Below are 24,483 nucleotides of genomic sequence, written 5' to 3'. Positions count from 1 at the left end.
AATATCACTTCCATATTCTCTTTGTTGTTCCCCACAGTTTACAGGTAAAAAAAATGTATTGAAATGTAAGAGCCAGAACCAAGATAAAAGACCAATTGAAGTATAAATTGTAGCATATCCCAGTAGAGGAAGATTTTAGGATATAAAGTGAGAACATAATAGAGAATCTATATAGGATTCTCAGTTTTCCAGGGAAGGCAAAGGATAAACAAAGCAAGAATAAGGAAAGCAAATACTATCAGTGAGCTTTTGGTAGAAACAAAATACTGAAAGATAAGTAAAAAGAAAATCTAAATTGTGAGAGAATATAAACCTGACAGGAACTAATATTAAAAAGAAAACAAACAAGGAGAGTACTAAAATGAAGGTTAGTATAAGGGTATGGATATGAGTATGAATATGAAGGAAAATGTGATAATATAATGGGGTAAAGAAGCTTCCCAGTGTAAAATATCTTTAACTTATGATGAATATGTTTTGCTTCTAAGATGATGAGTATATGCAACACTCTCTGAATGTGGCCTTTTTTTATTAAAGTAACATTGATATACAATCTTATGAAGGTTTCATATGAGCAACATTGTGGTTTCAACATTCACCTATATTATCAAGTCCTTACCCACCCTCCCACCCCATTGCAGTCACTGTCTATTAGTGTAGTATGATGATATAGAGTCATTACTTGCTGAATGTGGACTTTTAATGAAACAAAGACAATGATGTACTATTTCTTCCCCAACTGTAAACAAAGGCTTTGTCAAAGTGGCCTGTAGCTATCAGTACTTATCCCCGGGGAACAGATGAGTGTCTCAAAAAGTGGAAATAAAGCAATATACTATCATGCTAAGATTTCAAAAAGAATGAAGTTGTAAATTTACATTTTATTAATACATTAATTTTAACAATTTGGTAATGCACCCATAGTTTTATAGATCTATTTTAATTTAGCACATTCATCAGTTGCTTTGCAGTATACAACATACAAGATTCCTGACTTAAAAAGAGCCCAACATTATTGGGTCCAAAGAATATGTAGTTTCTAACTTCAGTATAATTGGAAACTATCTTAAGAATATTTACGTATGCTTAGAATGTTTGGGGCATATAAGAACATCAGGTCTGTTTGTGTTTATTGATTGTGTTTATAAATTAATGACTGAGACAATTCATCAAGTGTAATTGAATGCAAATTTGAAAATGTATTATAAATTGTCTCAAGACAGAAGATAATTAAGATATTTCATATAAAGGGATGCATTTCATTTGCTTGGCATTTTCAGAGTGTGGTATTCTATTTAGGTGAATATTCTAGCCTTTCCCCTTCAGAAGTTCAAACTTTTACATTTTAATTACCTTTGAAGAAATTCTTCATCAAATATTACATTTCTGCATTTAACTTAACCTTTTCTGAATAACTCAGGTTCATTATTAGGAAAATCAATAGCTGTGCTGGGTTGCATATTCTGCGGTCCTCTGGGAGATGATGAGCACTCCCATCATAACGAAAAAACCCGAGGTGACTCTGATTTCTAATTTCTTCTATACCCTTTCTGTACTTTTCCCCTGTACTCAGTCACTGTCAGGCTGTCAGTGTGCCTGTCTCCCCAAGTCTCCATCCCCACCCTCCCTTCTATAAACCACTGCACACATCCTTTTTTAATTTGCTATTTCATCTCATAGTAAATGAGACTTGTATTAAATTGAGGGAGTATGGGGAAGAGGGAGGCAAGTAAAGTTACCAAATTTGCAAGTATTTTTTGAAAATGAGTATTCCTGGACATCCTTGTATGTAGAAATGACAGGAATTGACCTTGTTGCAACGGGTTACACCTCACTCCAAGTATAATAGCACTTGCTTCATCTCCAGGGAAACCCGAGAGCTGCATCAGTAGCTTTTTCTCTGGAAGTTTTATGGAGATGATTGACTCTCACTCTCGGAGAAGGGGAGCAGAAATAGGAAGTATCTAATCCTCCTGGAAATGATCTGAGGGACCTGACCTAGAGGAACCTTTCTGTTCTTGTGGGATTCGAGGAGGAACAAATCCCTCTGGGAAACAGTGCCTCCAATGTCAGGTAACAGTGCCAAAGGGCAGGTTTCTCTAGCCACATGCATGCCCCCTGCTGTGATATCCTCAGGTATGGCAGGGAGGTAGGGGAGAAAAAGAAAGAAAACTGATTGGAAAAAGCTTAAATCAAGTCTTTTCCTTTTACTTACCCATCATTGAAAGGGTCGTCTCAGTTTGAGCTTCCTACTGTTTAAAACTTTTTACTTATTGACTCTATATGTTATGTTAATAAATTTTTACTTTCAGTTTCTTGCCATTAATTCTCTTAAGAATAAAAGAATACAAAACAAACTCATGCTCCCTTCTAGTTTATTGAAAACAGGCCAGAAAATGTTTGTGGAATACCTAATAAATTTTAAGCACACTAGGTCCACATTAATTACAATGCCTTTAAATATCCTTAGTGAGAGAACACACACGCACATTCCTTTGCTTTACAACGTTCTGAATTTGCATATTTTCCAATACGTCCCAGGATCTTTGTATCTATCCTATAGATTTGGCCTCATTACTTCCATTTCCCACCTTTCCACTGACTTTCTGTACTAGGTGTAGAGAAATCAAGAAAATCTTTGTAATACTTTGGGGAAAAAATAAAGAGAACATGAATAAAAATAGGGGTTATAGGAAAGGGTAGTTAACATTAGTCCATGAAGCATCAGGTAACACAATCAGTAGAGTTTAGGTGGGGAGGGTGTTAGATGTCAAAATTCATCAAGCTGTACACTAAGATTTGTGTATTTTATTATAGCTACCTTGATAAATTTTTTTAAATCATATATTTGCAAATTCATATTTTAAATTTGAATACTGATGGTAAAAATCAGAGCACTGCTTTTTCTGTTTTTGATAATTTCTACTGTCTCTGAGAGAAATAACAGACCTGTGGTTAGTCAGACTCTATACTTCTTTGTATCTCAGATCAGAACTAAAGAAGATGTAAGGAAAGAATTTCTCTGGAAGTTTCATTTTTCAGATTTGAAATTCAGATACAAAAATGACTTTTGTGAAATAAGATGTTAGGTTATACTTTTCAATTCCCTGATGCATAGAAATAGCCTCAGAAAGCCTCAACAGGAAGGGGACATTCAGACACCACTGAAAATCACTGGAGTACATAAAACTTTTCCTTTGGGAGGGTCTGTATTTCTAGTCTAAGACTAATGGCAACAACCATTGATCATCACTATGTTGCTGTTATTTCACAGAAACAAGGCCTCTCACATAGATTAAGACTCTTTTGTGTGCTTTCTATGGAATGAGTAAATTTACTGTCTTTGAAAGTCATGGAATTGTAAGATCTAGTATCTCTATATATTCACAGCTGCAGCAATATACACATAAAAATTATGAAATATTATTATTGATACAGTTATCCATTTTTTGTCCACTCAGAAAAACAACTCAGGGGGTTTGAAATATTCATCTTACCAGCAAAGGCAAATAGGTTCTGTTTATTGAAGCAGTGGACAGAAATATAAATGAAAATTTTAAAGTTATGCATATTTTTATTCCCACTACAGGAAGGACATAATATTTTTCCAGGTGAAGTCTCAATTTGCTGCAGATAAAAGTTTATGGGGGAATATGCATAGGAGTTGGAAAATCATCATAATTAAAGACATAAGCTTGAGAGGAAATTAATTAAATTCTGAATCACAATTTTTGAACCCTAGGCTTTATCTACTATTATCAAGTGTTGTGAAAGAGTTGAAGAAGTGAGTCCCATGTCCCTGAATATTGGCTTTATTTTAATGAGATACTCCCAAAGTGCTGTTCCTGTTTTTTTCAGCTACAACTGAATAAAAGATGTAGAACTAACAGTAAACATGCTAATGTACATTAGGTAATAGCAACCAAGTCATTTCATTTTCTTAGACTTTAGTTTCTAAGCTACAAGTTATATGACGATACTGAATTAGTTAATTAATTACTTGGTTCATTCCTGCCAGTCTCTTTTGGGAGAAAAAGTACTTATAAATAGGCATCTGCTTTACATATTCTGGAAAAAAAGCTGGTCTTACTGAAGTCCCAAACCAAGGGGAATTTTGTCACATTTTAATGCACAATAACACTTGTAGTCTTAGTGCCTTACAGAGGAGCAACGCAGCATGTGAAAATCATATACTCTCTGTCAGTAGTTCTGAACACAAATTGAATCACTTACAAAAAAAGCCTGGCATTATAAGATCTCAAAGGGGTATAAAACTTCACTAAATGTGTTTTCCCTCTACTGGCCAAATAAACATTTAGTGAGCTTTACATGTAAATGTTTAGTGTTCCTAAAATGAAAACCCAAATGCATGGCTTACAGTCTTGTACAATAGGAATATTGCCAAAAGAAAGAGAAAGAAGCAAGTGTCAAAAGGAAAAAAAAAGTTACAATCTGGATCTGCAAAAACAGCTGGACCCTTTTAACTCTGAGCTCTAAGAATCTGCTGTTGTTAAGGAGGTTATTGCTTACACAGTAAATTTTTTCTCTTGTATTAGAGTAAAAAGAAAAGAGAAAAAACAATTAAATTGTATCTCATTCTGGTCTCCTGGAATGACACAATGTTAGCATCATTTTAAGCATTGATTTGCCCTTCAGGAAGTATTATTTACCTTTCAGTGGGTAGAAACATGGACTGATAGAAGAATGGTTTTTTCTCAAGACTATTAATAGTACCAGTAATGATTTTTCTTTGTAATGGGATCTCTTTATCACCCAATGCTATCTTAATTGGGAATAGAGATTCAAAATTTCAATAATAAACACATCAAGGTCACTCTAAATAAAAAGATAATGTTGATTTTAGTAAAATGAAACAGATTTACATTAAATTTGTTCTTTCTCTTTGCACTATATTCCGTCAAATGCTCAAATAACTTACTGATCTTGATTTGGTCCTCTTAAAAATTGGGGCAATATTACAATTGAGCTTATGTCATTAAGGGAAACATTTAACTTTAGGGTAAGTGGCTTCTTCAATAGATAAAAAATAGCTTCCTTTCAATTTAAAAACACAACAGCAAAATGCGGTAGTGGATGTTACTTCAGAAGTGTTTCTCTGAAACATGACTGTGGATGATCTCAGTAGATGAATTAAATAATATGAGAGTCCAGGCACAGCTCAGGAGGCTTGGGGTTAATGTTGGCATTCAGATCATAGGCTGAGGCAGACAACTGGTGTGAGTGATCAGGGAAACCTTGAATGTAATATTCCAGAAAGCTGGAAGAGGCAGGTCAGGCAGGATTCCCTGATACATTCAGCCCTGGATAATTCAGCACTTTGGACAGTTCCCAAGGCCTGAGCTTTCCAGGTCCTTAAGAGTATTTCATCTTTAGATTACCAGACCTACTCATTTATTTTTAGCTTTTGGTGTTGCACCTGTATTTGCATGTGCCTTAATCCAAATTTTATCTGCATTCATCCAAAGAGCTCTTTGGTCTGTGTTTCACATGAAACCTGCACTTGCAGTTCTGACGTGAAGATTCATAGCATTGCTTATGGTATGTGAGGTGATGTCAGGACTTGTTCGATTAACTTAATTTTAAACTCAATTTAATACGAACAGGTGAGCATGAGATCATCCATGTCATGAATAGTCCATCAGAACCAAGTGCTTTGGAACATTTATATGCAAGGTCATTCAGCAGCTGTTATGCAGCAAACTAAAATGAGGTGCTCAGACTGGGGTGAGGGGTGAGGGTTAGGGATGCAAGAAAAGGCTTTAAGAATCTGCTATAATTCTGCCTAGAATCATGGAACATAACTATAGATGGTAACTCAACCATATTAAGACCTTCCTTACATCCTCTGGTAAGTAGCAGAGTTGCTTTTTGGAGCAAGGACTTTGAGCCAATTTCTAAGAGGCAGACCTGCGATTCATCACAGTCCATTTTGTTACTAATCAAAGGATGAATTCCATTTTAGCTACATCTATTCACCAAGATTAAAATTAGAATTATTGACAGTGAGTCAAAAATTTATACATATGAGAAATACTGAAAAGAATATATTCTTTCTCATAACTACTTTTCAGGTAGGTGTTTCCTGTTCTAAATTGAGTGGTGGAGTGAAGCATAGGAACACTATAAGGCTGGTTTTCTCAATGATGACATACCAACACATTTTATACAGGTCTTCCCTGATCTTTGCTAATGAAAAATAAATGTGTTCCCAGTGGCTGACAAGAAATGCACCGACTTTGGAAGCATTTATGGGCAAGAAGAAGCAGGGGCTATCTCCCTACCTCCAACTGTATTCAGCACCCTTACTGTTGTGGCTTGTAGGTTAGAATTGGCTTTAAGGACCCCCACATGTTTAACAAGTCTGTAACCTTAATGCTGAAAGTAATTAAATGTCTTCTTAATTTCTTTAGTGGATTCACAGATGCCAGATACGAATTTTCTTGACTGACTGGGGGCTATAAAGAGCACTGAGAAGGCACAGATGGTTTTAGAAAGGAGTACAGAAGGAAGGAACGGCCCAAACAATGCAGATGGGAGAATATGCAACACAGGGAAACTGGAATTCTAATAAAGAAACAGTATGAGAGACTGGTATCATGAAAGTTTGACATGTAAAAGCTCTCAGGCCTTTCTTTGCCTAGTTGAAGAGCACGTGATTGTTACTCTGTATACTCTGAAAGCAGCAATTGCAGAAAAGGCATTCCTTAGGTTTGTTTGACAAATAATTCAGTAAGGGGTAGCCCTGAATCTAGAGCTTATGATCAGTCCTGAAGCAACAGCAGTGACTCTTAATAGAATGCCAATTCTCTTAGCTCCTTGGCTATCAGTGTGGGAAAATCCTGAGGTTTGAGAACGTTTCTAATGTGTCTGCCCAGAATAGTTATGTGACCTGAGAAAAGAGCTTCTTATTTATTCACGTACACAATGTGCATTTGTAAACAATGAGTGATTCCCCCAAAGTCGTGAATATATAAATCAGCCTTGTTATTCAATGATCAGTTCTATGCATCCTGGGGGAATTAACAAGTTGGTACCAAACAGCAAACTAAACTCTCAGTGCTGTAAAGATGTCTAAAGAAGATTCAAGACAATTCACCTTGGCTCACAAAACTTAGTTATGTTTGTATGGTTTCAGAGCATTTTCCTCAGAATTTAATTGGAGCCTAAAATTTAAGCTAGGCTGGATTTTACACTATTGATATTAAATTTCATGACATTTAGTTTATCATGAGAATACTGACTTAACAAACCATTTGGTTGAATTTTTTCACCTTCTATATACAGTTACTACTGTTTTTAATTTTAAAAACAAAAAGAAGTCATATTATTTATCATACTTTTGAAATGTTCCTGTATGTTAAGCCATTGGTTCTTTGCTACATAAACATGATATTTAAATAAGGCAGTTGAATACATTGTTATTGGCAGACATGCAAACTAAAGAATGCTACTAAATAATGTCACAAAGCCCACATGAAAATATACTACAAAATTTATTGTTTATTTACTCTGACTTTCTTGATATAATTATTTTTCTATGATTTATATAGGCATTTTCATATATAATTTAAGGCTGCTTATGTGATCAACACAGCTTTTGTATCTAAAATATTATCAATCAATCTACAATATTATCCATTTTTGACAAAGAAACAACACTCATGTATAAAGCCATTATCTTTTCTTGGATATTTTTGCCTATTTCCTGTAAATGTGGCAATAAGCAACTAATGTCTCAGCTATAATTTAGACATATGTTCCAGCTTAAACTGCCTAAGGAGTGATAAGTAAAAGAAGAGATTTTTAATACTTCTAACAACTTAAAAATACTGAGTTCTTAAATAACTATAGTTCACTGGAAATTCACAAGTAAACAAAGGAGGAAGTGGAGGGTGAAACTGTAAACAAACTCAGCTATTTGCTGATGGTAGACCTCAGATATTGATGGGCTAAGCAGCAATGTATATATTGAGTTATATTTTTAGTATCACTCACTATTAACTGAAGTTCAGTAAAGCTGGATTCATCTTTAGACTTAATACATATAAAGTTTATACATATGGTAACTGTGAGGTAGGAATAAAATAATTGATTTTATACCAGATTTTTTAGTTATATTATTTAAAAATTTTGTTATACATTGACAGGTATATGATTTCATCAGACATAAAGTACATGCATGTAGATATTACTTAAATGTATAAATGCCATCAATCAACAGGTTATTTATCATTCCCCTTTTACATCTAAGACTACAGAGGTTTAGAGATACTAACTGGGTTACCTAATATTTATAGTGGTTAACTGGTAAAGCCAGATTTGACACTGAGTGGCTCATGTTATACAGCTCTTCCCGCTGAAACAGACTTCCCACATTCAAGGTTTTGGTTTCATCTGCTGTCCAGGTATGACTCAGGTACACAGCAGACCAGCTATAGTGGTAAACCTTTGGAGTTCAGTGACAGAGCATATTTTCCTACTCTTATTTTTTCTCCCAGGAGGCATATGAAGGCCAGTGACGTGAAGTTACTGGAGGAAGCCGCACAAAGATAATGACAGGACTGGAACTCAAGCCCTCTGCTCCTTTATATGCTACGTAGAGATGAAGATTTTGTATCTGGGAGACCACAGCTTAACCTCAGGAGGCAATCACAAGAATACTTCAGTGGGTATATCTATTCTAACTTTTCTTTAGGAAATATATTTCTAAAACGACCTTATTAAAGCTCCCAAACCAAATCTGTAGCATATTGGTAACCTGGTATCCTCATGTATTTCAACAAAAGGAGAAAAAAATGTGACATGAAAGGAATAGATTTAGCAGTCGAATTATGCTTACCTTCATAAGTCCCGCTTTCTAGGAGAGCACCACTTTTCTCCAATTCCATAAAATCTTCAACGGTGATGAAAATATAGTCCACTCCAGGGACCTCACCCTCCTTATGTGGCCTTGTGGTGCCTGAATAAGAAAAAATATACACAAAAGAAAGACTCTAAGTGATTTTTTGTTGAACTTTAGAAATACTGCCATACTTCTGAATATTCAATAACACTTGTTTGTACATCCTGCAAGTTGGCAGTTTGCATTTGTCCTTCTGTTTGTTTGGAAATGGAAAATAACAGGGCATAAGGATTAAAGTAAATACAAAGCATTATTCTTCATCAAACTTATAAAAAGAGTTCATTGCCATGGAATGTGGCTGCACAGATTTTTCAGTGAAAAATGCAGACCATTGTGCTGTTTTGGAAGAGGTGGCTTGAATATTGGGCCAGGAGTCTGCTAGCTCAGGAATTTACTTATCTCACTTCCATGAATGGACCTCTATTGTTCTGTGGATTGCTTTGTTATGACATAAAATACAATGGAAAATAGAAATGTGAGTGAAATGCTGATTTATATTTCCATGATCTGTTCCCCTGGGGGAAGGGATGGTTGGTTTTCATTTGTTATTTTGTACCAAATAATTGACAGATCTGATTTAAAGGAGCACAAAATCTTTGCCATTACTTAAAATTAAATAATGAATAATTGTATTGAGTAACAATTATAATAGCATTAGTGTTATAATGTTAATAATATTATTTCCTTCTTCCCTCCTTCTTTCTTTCACTGTTGCCTTGAACTCTGACTGAACTGGGAGGTGACACAGTCCTGGGGTTACTGCATGGATACCGCTCTTGTTTCCTGCATCACCTACAGAGGGAACTGAGCTTCTGAAGTCAAGGTGACAGGGACATCAGCTCCTGAGGGACGCAGACTCAGTACAACTGTATTGGAGAACTCAGGCTTCCAGACATGCTGTTCAGCTTCTGATCCAGGAACCAAATCAGAGGCACATTAAAGGCTGTGGGTTTGTTTTCTGGTTCACTTCCTTCCTTGAACATGACCTAAGTTTCTTGTTTTCTTTTTCTATATCACCTATCTAAGACATTCAGCACAATTGGAATTTCCATAATGCACACATGCAAACAATATGCAGAAATATACAGAGGGCAAGTAATGGTACACTGGCAGGATTCATCATACTTAAAATCTTCTCCATATTCTCTGTATACTAAGCACAAAGTATTTCCAACCCTTAAATTCAATTTTCACTCTCTGGAGTCTTCATCAGCTTAGTCATGAAAAGAGCCAGTCAGCTCTCTTTGGTCTGTTAGGATCAAATCCAGACTGCAAACGAGAGTATACAATGATTTGGGGTAACTGATTTGGGGTAAAAAGGAATAATTTCTGTTGAAAACATTTTTTTAAGATTTGAAGGCATGATTTTCTACAATTAAATTTTACAACCCTTCTTTGGGGGCTGCAAAACAATTTTTTTTCCATAATCATGTTTAATGGCTTTCCCTTGAATTTGTTATTTTATTTTGCTTAACTGAGCCATTTTGCAGTATTTCCTTCTGCTTTTATGCTGTAAAATATAATCCTCCCACACCTAGTATGCATAATGTTGTCAAATTAACGGTTCTATGAGAACCTTAAATTTCAATATTCTGACTTTTTTATGTGCTTAACCCTTGTAAATTAAAAGTGCATTAACATGGGTTTTGGCAATCAGTTTGTTTTTCTGTTTATCTAGAACACGCTGTAATCATTAAGAAAAGTCACATAACAAAGTTTCAATTTTCCTTTCTAATTTACCTGCATATTTCAGAAGCTACATACTTTGATTGATTAGCTACTTGCCGTGTGGTGATGCAATCCCAGCACTCTGTGTGCACAGGACCACGTGCTTGAGGGCAGTTTCCAGGGCCACTGACTTGGCAGGACTTACTCGCCTGCACCAAATTCTACTGAACATGTTTGTAGTTATGCTCTTTTTGGGAGGACCATGTATAAGTTTTTGTTTTTTCCAGATTTAATGTTCTCATTTCCAATTTTCTTACAATAATTGATAATTAAATTCATTAACTTTCTCCTTGTTGGATAACTCTCCTCTCAAAATAAACAACTATATTTGGTATTTCCATCTAGTTTGTCCTATTGAAAAAAACCTCTCCTGGAGCCTCTGACCTCCAGTCCAGACTTTTCTGACCACACAGTTGCCATCCTGGGGTCATTTGCCATCATCCAGGGGATTCACTTTGCCTCTTCCCTGTGTTTTATCCCCTCTGATCCCATGCCTCTTCTTGTGGGCTATTTCTTCATTTTGGCAGGGCACACCAGTCAGAAGCTGTCAAAGGCTGCATGGGAGTTCCATTTTCTGAGACTTCACGTATCTAAAAATGTTTTTATTCTACCCTCACAGATGGCAAATTGGACTCAGCATTTCAGGAACACATCATAATGAAAACATCTTTTCCTCCATCTTGCTCCTCTGTTAATGTCACCACAGCTCCACCAGTCATGCACGCTTTGAAAGGCTCCCTTGGAGTCACATTTGAGGCGTCTCTCGCTCTTTTACTCCATCTCCAAATATTTGACAACATTCTATGGCCCTTAGCTCCACAGTATCACCCTCCCCTTCTGTACAACTCTGTCCTAAAATCTGCCTTCGGGGACCAGGCACCAGTGACAGCCCTGGTGTGCCCGACTTTCCCATGTGGCTTATCACTGCACTCTCCAGGGAGCCCTGCAAAAGCAGAGGCCAATCACAGACCCTCTCCAAAGGGCAAATCTACCTCATCTCTAGTCAAGAGATTTGGTTGAAAAAGATAAGAAGAGGAATATACTGAAAGTTATTAGAAAGAGTCAGAAAAAAGCTCCGATTCCATTACTCACAATAAAAGGCAACTCTCATGGTATGTCAGGTTGAGTCCTTCAAATGGTCTTGCCTTGATGGAATGTGTGAGATGACATAATTTCAGAATATTCTGCTTAAGCAGTATCTTCCTTTCTGGCCTGCCATGTGGCACTCTCCTTTCCTTTTAGACTAAAATTTCCAGCATTATAATTACTCTTTGGTTTACACACAAAACAGAAAGTCTCTTAAAACATACACAATAGTAGATACAAATCTAAGTCATGGTATCAAACTGTCTGGGCTTGCTGGAGGTCTGCCATTTGCTATCAGTATTACCTTGAGAAAGGTCCTTTACCTCTAGAAACTCTAGTTTTCTTATCTGTATAATGGGTAGCAACTTCAAACAGCTGATTTGAAGAACAGTTGAGATAATCCACATAAGGTACTTAATACAATGTCTAGAACATACTAAGCATTCAAAAAGGATTATATGTTAAGTATTGTCTGGAAGAGCAGAGATGGCATCATGGATAGTTTTTTTCCCCCATGAATTTTTGCCACAAATACTAACTGAGCACTTACTTACTATGTGCCAAGCACCATTGAAGATAGTTGGAATATATCTTTGAATTACAATGGAATAGGATCCCTTCCCTCATGGGGAACTTACGTTCAACAAGGAGAGAGAGAGAATAAACAAAAAAACATAATTTAGAAATAAGTTATATAGTATGCTATAAAGGGTTAAATGACCATAACTTAAATGTTAAACAACCATAAGTCAATTGTTAAATAACCATAAGTCAAATCATTAGCACCTATGCACTATTTAGTGGGTCAGTTATTGAGATGTTTAACTGTTAGCTTAGAAAACACAGAGAAAAGTTGGAAGAGAAGAAAAAGGTTATAAAGGATCTGAGAGGAAGCAGAGATCTACTATTCTTGCAGGCTGCAGGCTTCCCAGAGTGACCACTTGGCTAGAGAACCTCTGGAAATCAACAGGAGATCCACAGGAGCCTCGTTGTATTTTGGAAAGAATCACAGAATTTCTAAAGAGAAATTCACATATTTCACAAACTACTTGGTGTAGCTTAGTTCAAGCAGCTTACACATTGGTGCCCAACACAGGTGTTTTTGAACTTTCAAGGTTATTTTCATAGGATTGATAAGTATGACAGTGCATGGTGGGCTCTGATGACTGATGTGCATGCACACAGAGACATATATACATTTATATACACACACATATACATACACATATTATTTTTAAAGGAAGAAGATGGAAGCATGATGTGGCAAAAGGTTCTTAGAACTGAAATTCAGAACATCTGCATTCTATTTTTGTTTAAAAATTTTAGGGATGTGCTCCTGGATTAAAACATCATTTAGTTCAGCATCGGTTTTCTTATGCAGTGAGATAAATAATAGATATGAAGGAGTATTATAAAAAGTTTCAAAACCATAAACACTACACTAACAAGATTGTATTCCTCTTTAGCAATATTAATAGTACTACTAAGAATAAGACAATTCTAACAAATATCATTGACGGTATTTTATTTTTGGAATCTCTTATAATAAAAGTTTCAAGTGAGTCAATTTTACTGAGGCTAATACTTCTTTAAAAAGAAAAAGTTATTTTGCCTAAAGACCCAGATTACCCCATATTGTCTGGATGTAAAGAAACCTAAGTTGACATACAGACAGATTTCCTTTGATGACACCCTAACATGTGGGACACAATGGTTTAGTCACTATTTACAAGGGTCCTTAGCCTTCCATTAGGCAGACACTTACGGGTCTGTGAACAAGATTGCAAGAAATTTTTTCACCATTTGCTGACTCATTTGAAAAAGGTGAAAGGGCCCATAAAATCTGCTTAGTGAGTCATTTAAATTTCACCCACAGGCATAGGACCTTCAACAACAAGAGTCAGAAAGCATGATTTTAGGTCTATGTGTCCAGGAAGAAAATATTTTAGTTGGTGTTAAATCAATTGTTAAATCACCAGGAGAAAGCAACTGGCTGAAGAAGGTGAAAGCAACTGGTGACCTAGGAACCGCTCTTTGTAAAGAAATATGATTCAAGAAATAAGGTAAATAATGTGAAATGTAATGAAGTGTTGTTATAATGGTCATTTATAGCTAAAGGTAATTAATATCTAAGTTGGAGAAATAGTTAAGTTGTATTATCTGAAGCAGTTACTTAACTTATTTTTATGCTGTAATAATTATAGTTACTTTTGCAACTCAGAAGATTATGAATAGAGAGGTGTCAGTGAGGCAAGACTCACAGCAATAACTAGTAATCACCCAGCACTGGGAATTGGGTGGACACTAAGAGAATTAAAGAGAAAATACAGGTGATTCATCACAGTGCTAAAGTCGAAGCTCACCTCCTTTTATTGCTCTTCAATATGTGGTTGGAACTTTCCTAAGTGGTATTTAGATAAATCCAAAATAAATTTTATTATCCAAATTATGGTTTATATATTTCATTCTTTATTATGTCTTCAAGACCACTCCTCTGAAGGAAAAATAAACAGAACGGAAACAGAGGAAATGCTACTAAACTGAGTCTTTGATTTCTCTCTTACTGCTTCATGTCTTTAAAAAACAACCCATTTAATAATTGCTAAGTTAAGTACTGCATGAATAACACCTCCTTCATGAGTTAACGAAAGCACACAGTACTTTTGTTGAAAAGGCAGGTCTGAAGGGAATGAATTTGCTCTCAAATGGTTAGCTTATTATTGATACAGAGTGAAAAGCACATGAAGGCCACTTGTCATTTTGTTACCATGGCAACTGGGGGTGCCAATGGAATTTTTTTCTTCTACTTTTTAAATGAACGAACATTGCTCCTTTTGCCTTAGGAAGAAAAGAGCATGACATTTGTAGTGAATGTAATTCTAAAGCAGATTTCCCTTCAGCCTGCTGATATTTCCTAATTTAAAAAAAAACAGTCATTGGCTTATGGGAAAGTATTACAACCTAGATGACAGTCACTGCAGTCATCTATTGTCATCTATTTTGATGCACTGAAAGTTCTACAGGCTCATTGCAGTGCAGGCACTCGATAACGTATTTGCTAAGGAAACGGACTTGGGAATTGATCATTAATAGCTAATGTGTTCTAAGCAGATGGGTCACGGTGTGAGAATCTGAGAAAGTCAACTCTCATCTTATGCGTGTTTCTGAATATATTATCTATTTATTCTTGGTTTTTCTCAACTGCAAGCTGGAGAAAATAAATCTTGACAACTAGTGACTTCTTCTGGATTCAATCTTTAATGAATTTATGCTTAGATTCCTGAAGACACTTCTTTAGTTTGTCAGTTACTCAATAGCAAGTGTGAAGTTGCCAGCACCAGATCTGTGTATGTGCTTCCAATAAAGACACTCAAGAGATTCTTTGGCCAATGCCTCTAATCAATTTTTTACATAATCAGACTAGAACTGGAGTTTTATTACATTCACTTTCAATCATATGAAGTCCAGAAGCATGCTTTCAGACATACAGCTAAAGTAAGCAAGGAAAATAACATAATTTGGGTCACTGAATCCTATGTGATAGATTACAAAGCAAAGAGAGCTTCAAAGATTTCATATCTGTTTACAGGGTGGAGTGGATTGAGATCAAAATGTAAAACTTGCAATTTGATTCAATTAATCACCTATTAGGTATAAGAATTATTTACTGCCTCAAAACACTGTGCATGCTTTATAAAATACTGAAGATTTGACAAATTCATTTGCAAAATACTACTAGTAGCTTCCACTTATTTTCTTAACAGTATATTGCTCTAAACCTCAGTAATCATTTGAAAATTCTCTTATCCCCTAAAACAACAGACTGTCAATAACTGTTTAATGGTGCATTGGCATATACTAATAATATTGTGTATCTTTCAGACACAGAGAAGTTTCTGAAGAAGAAATCTCACCATGAAGATCTCTGGATATAAAGGTTCTGACTAAAGTCCCACATGGCACCAGTTACTGTCTTACACCTTAACAGTTTGGATTGGGGCAGTATTATCCCCAAATGGGTGGTTCCTAAAGTGTAGGATGCCTCAGAATCACATGGAGGACTTGACTTCTTAAACACGGATCGCTGGGTAGCAAGACCAGAGTTTCTGATTCAGTAAGTCTTGGGTGGGTTAAAATTTGCATTTCTATCAAGTTCCCACATGATATTGATGCAACTAAGTTCAGAGACAATAATTTGAGAACCACTGTTGTAACCTAACTCAGATCTCAAGAAACTTATACTAAAAGTAGTGTTCAATTTCATCATTAATTTAACTACAGCAACTCATAAAGCATGACTTGGCTTTGGCCCTAGAGTGATCTATAGCTGTGTATTGGGTACAGAGGAAAAACAGGCCATTCTTCATTTATTGGTGTGTAAGTAAACAGGGTCATGAAAGGTATACTGGATTACCACAGTGCTCTCTTATACTACTGTACACTGCTTTTTCATAGTTCTCTTAGGGGTTAATTGGATTTGGAAAATAATGGGAAAATCTCCACTTATATCTGCCTATAAAAACTTCCATTATTACTTGAAATAATGTAAAATATTTTGGTCCTAAGTGTGTAACAAAATGGCTTACATTCTGAAAGACATAGGAGGCTTGAATATAGCTCACCAGGAGTGATAAATGATAATATGGCCAGAAAAAACAAGTACCTAATGCAGAAGATATCTTGCATTAAGGAAAAAGTATGCCAAAAAATAGAAGACATGAATGAAAAACTTGTGGGTCTCCAGCAAGCAGGAAAAAATAGCATCTCGTTATTTCCCTAAGCTAAGGTACCTGACTCATTACATGTTGAATTACAGCTCGTCTACAACTATACTAATCAGACTAAATCAGGGCATAGGCAGCATGCATTTTGGAATTAGTACCCGTAAAACTCTGTGGGAACAAATTATTTAGACAAACACATCCCTTCATTAATTTTATGATTTCACTTACACAATCATGTCTCTGGTGTAAACACAAGAGAAAAATGAGGGTTAGAAGTGAGAGATGTCAGAGTTTACCATCCTTTGTCATTTGATACTAAGTAAGAAAGGTAGGCAGTGTTTGAGGTAATCATTTTTGCAGTTGACACATACATTTACATTCTCTACTTTAAGGCTCCTACACTAAATGATCATAATTACTGACAGTACCAAGACATTGTTGACCGCAGACCCACAAGCACCTACTTCGTGAGGAGAAGCTAGGGCAAAGCGAATGATTTCATAACTGCATAAAATTTAAATTAGCACTGTTTTGCTGAAAAAGGGTTAGTACCCTAAATGTTATCCATTCCTTCATACCAAAGTCCATTTCCTCTGCCCATTGGGTTGCTGAAGAAACTTTACCTGCACCAATTACTTTCCCCATCAAGGTGTCGTCTTTGTTTACTTGCATTCTCAGTGCAGAACAAACTACTGCTCATGGATACAGAGATGTGACCAGATGAAATGACTCTAACAAGTAAAATAAGATTCCTAAATAGCTGTATTCTTAGCTTTTGATCTATTCCCACAATATATAATAAACCTGTCCCCAGGAGAAAGGGATACTGCACTTCCACTCATAAATACAGGAGCAAACCATAATCTCAAGATTCTTGCCTTGACGATTCAGTTCCTGAATTTTTTAATAGGAAGAAGACGAATGCCCCTTTTGTTACCAGTTAATTCAGTTTTGAACTTTTTATTTTAATTCTTCAATATTTAATTTAGATATTTTCTATATCTGACATTGTATAGGATTAATAAAAAGAGGTTTTGATTTCCTAATTTACTATTTAACAGATATGTTTCAAGATTACATACTGAGCTAAAAGAAAGGAAACATCAGTAACTTTTTATAGAAACAATATATATTTAGTTTGAAACTTTTATACTCTCCTCATGTAAAATTAATCTGGGCCAGAACTGAACTGCGCAGATATCACCAGCCCTCTGAGCAATGCAGAGACACTCTACTCTTTGACCTTCATTGCATAGATGGTTTAGTGGATCATAACTTTATCATTTTATCTCTATTAGAATCTTGCAATGACATTAACCTTTAGTATCCCCATATGTCTCTATGACAGTCTGCTTCTGAAACGCCCAAGGAAAATCATAGAATATAGACTCTATTGAATACCAAAAACCCAGATGAGGGTAAGAAGACAGTTAAGTATTCAGGGATTTCAAAGCATTGAAATACTTATCAGATTATATGGCACAAATCACATAGTTGAGTGCTCTCCTTCCTTTTACTGAGGGTCTTAAGTATACACAATATTTTTCTATAAAAAAATCATGGAGGGAACAAATACCAGCTGCAGGGCATTAATGAATACACGTATGGATCTTTAACATCCTAGAACAAATTTAATAAGTTCTTTTTCTCCCCAGTTAAATTGCAACTGTTCCTTTTGGCTAAGGATTGGCAAACTTTTCTTCTAAAAGGGTCAGACAGAAATATCGATGTTACCACTAGACATCCTGAGTGAGGTGCTTTCCTTTTTATTAAAAAATAATCTTGAGTTAGAGAATCCTCTGTGCATCTGCTGCATCTTATGTTCACAATATTCATTATTCTAATTGTTGAAGGTTTATCACACTGTTTGTTATTGATAAAAACAGAACAGAAAATCACTGGCCAATTTCCCTATTCTGAAAAAAAATGTTACAGTATTGGGGAATATTATAGCAGAATATATTCAGCCATGGCTGACAGACCCTTTTTTCCAAACTTTCTGTCAGTGTGCAGTCATGTGTAGAAAACATCTGCCCATATTTTGAGCCATTCTCTGCACTCAGACCAGTGTGAGGGTGGGTCGGCCATTAAATGTGTTGAGTTGTATGGTCTGGCTCCTGCTTAAGAAACTGAAGGAAAAAGGAAAACAGTGATCTGCCCAAATAAAATAGCTCACATTCCAAGAACAAACAAAACACAAGTACATAGATATTTTTCAGCCAGCAGACCATTTTATGCCTTTGATAGTTGAAATGGGGGAAGAATACCATTCTTGCCTCTTGAAGACTTAAACACCAGACTTTGAGTCAACAGCCCCACAGCCTAGATCCACGTGACCCCTTAGGTTTGAAGGGCAGCAGGACTCGGTCTCTAACCAATTACCATAGCCCCCAGGATCCAATGGACTTCTTTCCAGGCCTCTGCACCCCCTTCTTGATTGGACAGCAAATAAAAATTATATGGGGCAGAGGAATATATATTGTCAAATATTCACGGAGTTTTGTTAGAAATTTTTACATAAAGACATGAGAATAAAAACACAGTGACAAACAGCTTTGGCTCTTTCAGTTCAATGTTTCTGAGGGTTGTAATTATCATGGGAGATCAAGAGAAGTTTTATGAACTACAAATAAGAAAATTTTTAGGGAATTTCAAAAGAATGTTAACTAAGGCACTTCTGGTATGAGATACCGAGTTAATAGTTCATTATCAAAATAAATATTAGATTCTTTGGAGAAAATACCTGTAATTTTAGGTAAATCCTTGCCTCCTTTATAGAGAGAATAAGAAAACAAGGTTACCTGCCAGGATTCATAGAGATAGAGCACAGAAGAGAGATGAGAACACCATGTCCAACAGCTGAGTCAGAAACCTCCCCAAAGCAGAAGGTGTAGCTGGAGAACAAATACCAGCTAGGATGACAGCCCTCTAGCTTCCAAACCCAGAGTATTGAGGACTATCCCTTAGAAGAAGGGCCAAACAGTCTAGTGTGTAAGAAAATTAGGAAGGCAAGACTGGTCAAACTAGGCTGCAGGGCATTAATGAATACACGTATGGATCTTTAACATCCTAGAACAAATTTAATAAGTTCTTTTTCTCCCCAGTTAAATTGCAACTGTTCCTTTTGGCTAAGGATTGGCAAACTTTTCTTCTAAAAGGGTCAGACAGGTCAGATATATCTAGGCTATATCCTCTCTGGCCACTACTAAAGTTTGTCATTATAGGAGCAGGCAACCACAGATAATACATAAATGCATGAGCATGGCTGTTTTCCAATAAACTTTATTTACAAGGTGGTGGGCTGAATTTGACCTGCAAGATGTAGTTTACCCATGCTTGCATTAAATTTTTTTTAATCCTTTGTGTCTTGATGTTCTTTTTTTCCTACACTTGTATTTATAAAGTAACAAGATGCAACTTAAATGCTGGCATTTGAGGCCAGTGTCTAAATATAGAGAAAAATATGACCATTTTGATGGTGAGGCGAGTAGTAAGTGTAACATTTCACATATATGCCCATTTGCCTTCTGAAAATTTAAAACACAACTAATGAGTTAGCTTTCTAATAGACAGAAACACAGAACTCTGAGAGAGAAACATAGAAATTTGGATCTCAAGAAGCAAGAGAGACTGTCCTTAAGCAATCTTTGAAAAAATTTGAACATATAATTGCAAGAAACACTACACCAACAATAGAAATATGTCTGTTACTGTAAATAAAACCATGGAACAGCTTCTCCATGCTCTAGGTATGGTAGAGAGGGCACTGCATATTTGGGTGGTAAATAATGGTATTGTGCTGAACTTGCTGACATTTGGGGGTATAATTACATTAGTGATGTAGTTGTACCTTATGGAATTCAGTAGATATTTAATACATGGATGAGGTATTGAGCCTGTAAGGACTTCTGAACTTCACATGTAAATTTTATCATGTTATATCTACAATTCCTTATATGTATCCCACATGTCTATCATGAGAATAGAGTTACATATTATTTGTAGGAGAAAATGATAGTCACAATCATGTTATATTTGATAAAAAATTCATTATCTGATGTAAGAATTAGCAACTACATGATAAAGCTGAATATGAACAATATACACATGCATAAAAGCTCTAACTGTAGGACTATATCTCCATAAAGCTCACATAATATATGAAAATAAGACAAAGAAAAAGAGAATTTTCTTAGGTTAGGCAATTCCAGATATTTGATTTTGCATTGCATTATACAGTAAAATATTGAAGAGAGCTAGAGGGCTTTCTCTTGTTGAAACAAGCTGCTAATTTTTAATATATTCAGTAATAATTCTTGAAAATTTCCATGTAAAAAGAAAATTTATAATTTGTCCAGATACATATGAAATGTTTGAGAATGAATGTTTATCTACTAGAAAAAAAAAGAGATGACTGAAGAATATAGCAAAATAAGGAACTGTATGAGAAGCTTCTTTGCATAAATAATAATACTAATAAGTACTAACATTTACTGGGTTCTAACCTTGTATGAGGCACTTGTATGCATTAGCTCTTTCACCTCTCTTAGGTAGATAGCATTCTCCCCATTTTATAGCTTGGTAACTTGCCCAGGTCACAGGGCTGGTTAAGTGGCAGAGTCAAGATTTAAATCCAGTCAGTCTGGCTGTAGGGGCCAGGTTTCTAAGGAATAGGGCACTCCTTGCTCAGCCATGAGAGGGTCTCTGTAGACTTTGTCATGAGAGGTGGGTGGGAGAGGTGAAAGTGGTGGGGACATGCTTGGTGAATGGGAGGGGGAAGCCACCATTCAGAGCATATTCAGATAAAGTGTTCTGCCAGGAGCAAATAATGAACCAGGAGTCAAATACCCTATGGAGAAGTAAGGGGAAGTGAGACGTTCTCTGAGCTTGCTGAGTTAGGGTAGGGCTATCCAGGAAGAAACTCGGGACCAAGAAAGTAGCTGGAGATACAAAGCCGAGATACCTTTGGAATTAAAAGTCCAAACTTGTAAAATTGTAGAAAGGTACAAATACTCTATTTTTGATTATATTATAAATATAATAGAGCACTGAGAGAAGAAAAACTAGTAATTTCCTCAAAATAGAAAAATTGTAAAAATACTAAGAACTGGATGAAGTTTTACTTATTCAGAGCACATGTCCCTTTTACAAATCATATTAGAGAAATGTGACTTGTAGAAATTTAACAAATATTTATTTGGTGCCTACATTGGAAACTAGAAAAACAAAACTGAAAAACAATTACAGCATCAAGGAGGCTTCCCATTATTAAGATCTAGAAAACTGCAACTACCTGTCTAATAATTCTATCAAAATAGCACTGAAAATAGTAAACATAAAATATCTTTTTTAATATCTTTAAAAGATAAGAGATGATTTAAAGCAAAAATAGTAACAATACATTGTGGGGTTTTTAACATACAGTGAAGTAAAATGTATGACTACTATCACATTAAAATGTATGACTAATATCACATGTTGGGGGTGGGAAACCAAAGTATACTACTGTAAATTTCTTATATGCGAAGTGGTGTATCACTTGATGGCTAACATAAGTTAAAGATGTATTATACAGACCCCAAAGCAACCTCTATCACATACAATTGAAAGAGATCACCAGTTTAGATTTTAAAAAGCAGGCCCTAGCCACATGCTGTCTATAAGAAACACATTTTAATTAGAACAACAAAAGTTAAAAGTGAAAGGATAGAAAAAAATATGCCATGCTATGATTAAATAAAAGCTGGCATGCTATAATTATACAAGAAAAGGTAGATTTCTGAGCAAAGAATAATGAGATAAAAAGGGTCACCTCACAACAATAAAAGGGTCCATTCATCAAGAGGACTTAAAAAATACCTAAATGTTTATGTACCTATACCAGAAATTCAAAATACATAAAGTAGAAATATAGAATATAAAGAGAAATTGGCAATTCCACAGTTACATTCAGAGATTTCAACACCCCTTTTCAATAATTGATAGAACAAGTACAACACAGAGTATCAGTAAAGAAGTAGACCTGACCAGCACTATCGATCAATTTAACCTGACATTTACAGAACACTTCACTTACAGCAACATACATGGAAAATTTATTATGAGAGACCATATCTGGGTCATATAACAAGGGTCAATACTTTAATATGCTTCAAATTATAAAACCTATGTTTTCTGACCACAGCAAAACTAAATTGGTAACCATTATAATTTAAAAACATTTTTGGAATAGCTCCAAATATTTGGAATCTAAATAACACACTTCCAAATAGCCCATAAATCAAGGAAGAAATAAAAAAGATAATTAGAAGTTATTTTGAACTAAATAAAAATGGAAACACAGCATACCAAAATTTGTGGGATGGTAATAAATCAAGAATTAGAGAGAAGGATACAATCCAAAATATCTATATTAGAAAATAAGAAAGGTTTCAAATAAATTACCTCAGTAACTAGAAAAAAGGAGCAATTGTTGCTCTGCAAACTGGCCCCTGTACTCAAAGGGCAGGGAGCGATGGAAGAAAGAGGCAGGCCATTCTAGCTTGGCAGGTGGCAAGTTTAATAAGCACAGGAAATTACATACTAGACTTGTCTGGGGCAGCTGCAAGACAAGTAGATCTCCATGCCCACCTGTCAGGATCTTAAAAGTATTTTTGGAGGCCTTAACTGGGTTCAGTCAGGTACATGGTCCAGATGGTCTCAACAAAACATTGCTCTCAAGGCTTCTACTGGAAAATGGCTCCCATGTGGGAACAGTGGGCAGGATACACATTCCAAGGGCAGGAGAAATAATGAGGAGCCTCCAATTGCCTGGGTCTAGCTTGAGGGTCAACCAGTGGTTGTGCCCTCTGGATGGCCTCCTCCAACAGCAAATTGAACCCAAAGTAAGAAGAAAGGGAATAATAAAGATCAGAATAGAAGTCAATAAAATAAGCAGAAATCAATAGAGAAACAATATAATCAACAGTTGGTTCTTTGAGAAGATCAATGAAATTGATAAACTTATAGGCACACTGATCTCAAAAAGGGAAGATACAAGTTATTAATATTAGTAATGAAAGAAGTAAAATCATTACAGATTCAACAACCATTAAAGCTTATTAATGGGATACATTTATAAATTTATGCCAATAAATTTGCAACTTAGATGAGATGGCAAATTCCTTGATACACCCAAAGCATATTCAAGAATATAAACATAGCCTGGATAGTATAAATGTATACCTTTGTGAATGTATATATTTGAGTTTGTATTTATAAACTACCCCTCAAAGAAAACTCCAAGGCCCAACCGCTTTTTTGGTGAATTCTACAAAACATTTAAGGAAAAAATAATATCAATTCTACAAAAGCTCTCTCAGAAAACTGAAGAAGAGGCAATACTAACCAATTCACTTCACAAGACCAGCATTACCCTAGTACTGAAATAAAGCCAAAATACAAGAAAATAAAATTATAGACTAATAACCCCATAAGCATGCATATAAAACTCTTATAATATTTTAGCAAATCGATACAATAATCTGTAAAAAAGAAAATGCATCATGATCACATGAAGTTTATACCAGGCATGTAAAACGTCTTTAACATTCAAAACCAATCAATAGATTTCACCATGTTAACAAACAACAAAAAAATAAAAACCATTTAATCATAAAAATATGGAAATAATATTTGACAAAATTCAAAATCGACTCCTGATAAAATCTCTCAGCAGAGTTGGGGGGGAAAAGATGGTAGAGTAGGAAGGCAGGGTGGAAATCTTCTCCCACACACACCAAAGAGGCAACTACAGAAAATACCGCTAAACCTGAAAATGACCTGAAGACTGCAGAACAGACCACCTACACTGTGGGAAGAAGAGACCACAGAGAAATGAGTAAAGGGCAGAGCTGCAATTGAGAACGACACAAGCACCTTCCCCATCCCAGCCAACAGGCATGAGGAAGAGAAAAGGAGCAGGGTGGGGATATATAACAAGGTCATATAACAAGGGTCAATACTTTAATATGGAACTCTAGA

The 24,483-nt window shown here is 35.6% G+C and overlaps 1 protein-coding gene across 8 annotated transcripts in view; it reads right to left on the bottom strand.

Annotated features, from left to right (window-relative positions):
• The window catches only part of MAGI2 (membrane associated guanylate kinase, WW and PDZ domain containing 2), a 1,446,279-nt gene that overhangs the window by 551,089 nt on the left and 870,707 nt on the right, over positions 1-24,483 (bottom strand). For all 8 annotated transcript variants that reach the window (XM_073238936.1, XM_073238938.1, XM_073238937.1 and 5 more), the window contains one exon: positions 8,861-8,980. In XM_073238936.1, coding sequence (XP_073095037.1) covers positions 8,861-8,980 — 120 coding nt within the window. The remainder of the gene's footprint in view (positions 1-8,860; positions 8,981-24,483) is intronic.

Source organism: Manis javanica, chromosome 6 (assembly GCF_040802235.1).
Source record: "Manis javanica isolate MJ-LG chromosome 6, MJ_LKY, whole genome shotgun sequence".
Classification (NCBI taxonomy): domain Eukaryota; kingdom Metazoa; phylum Chordata; class Mammalia; order Pholidota; family Manidae; genus Manis; species Manis javanica.
This window is presented reverse-complemented; position numbering and strand designations above follow the sequence as displayed.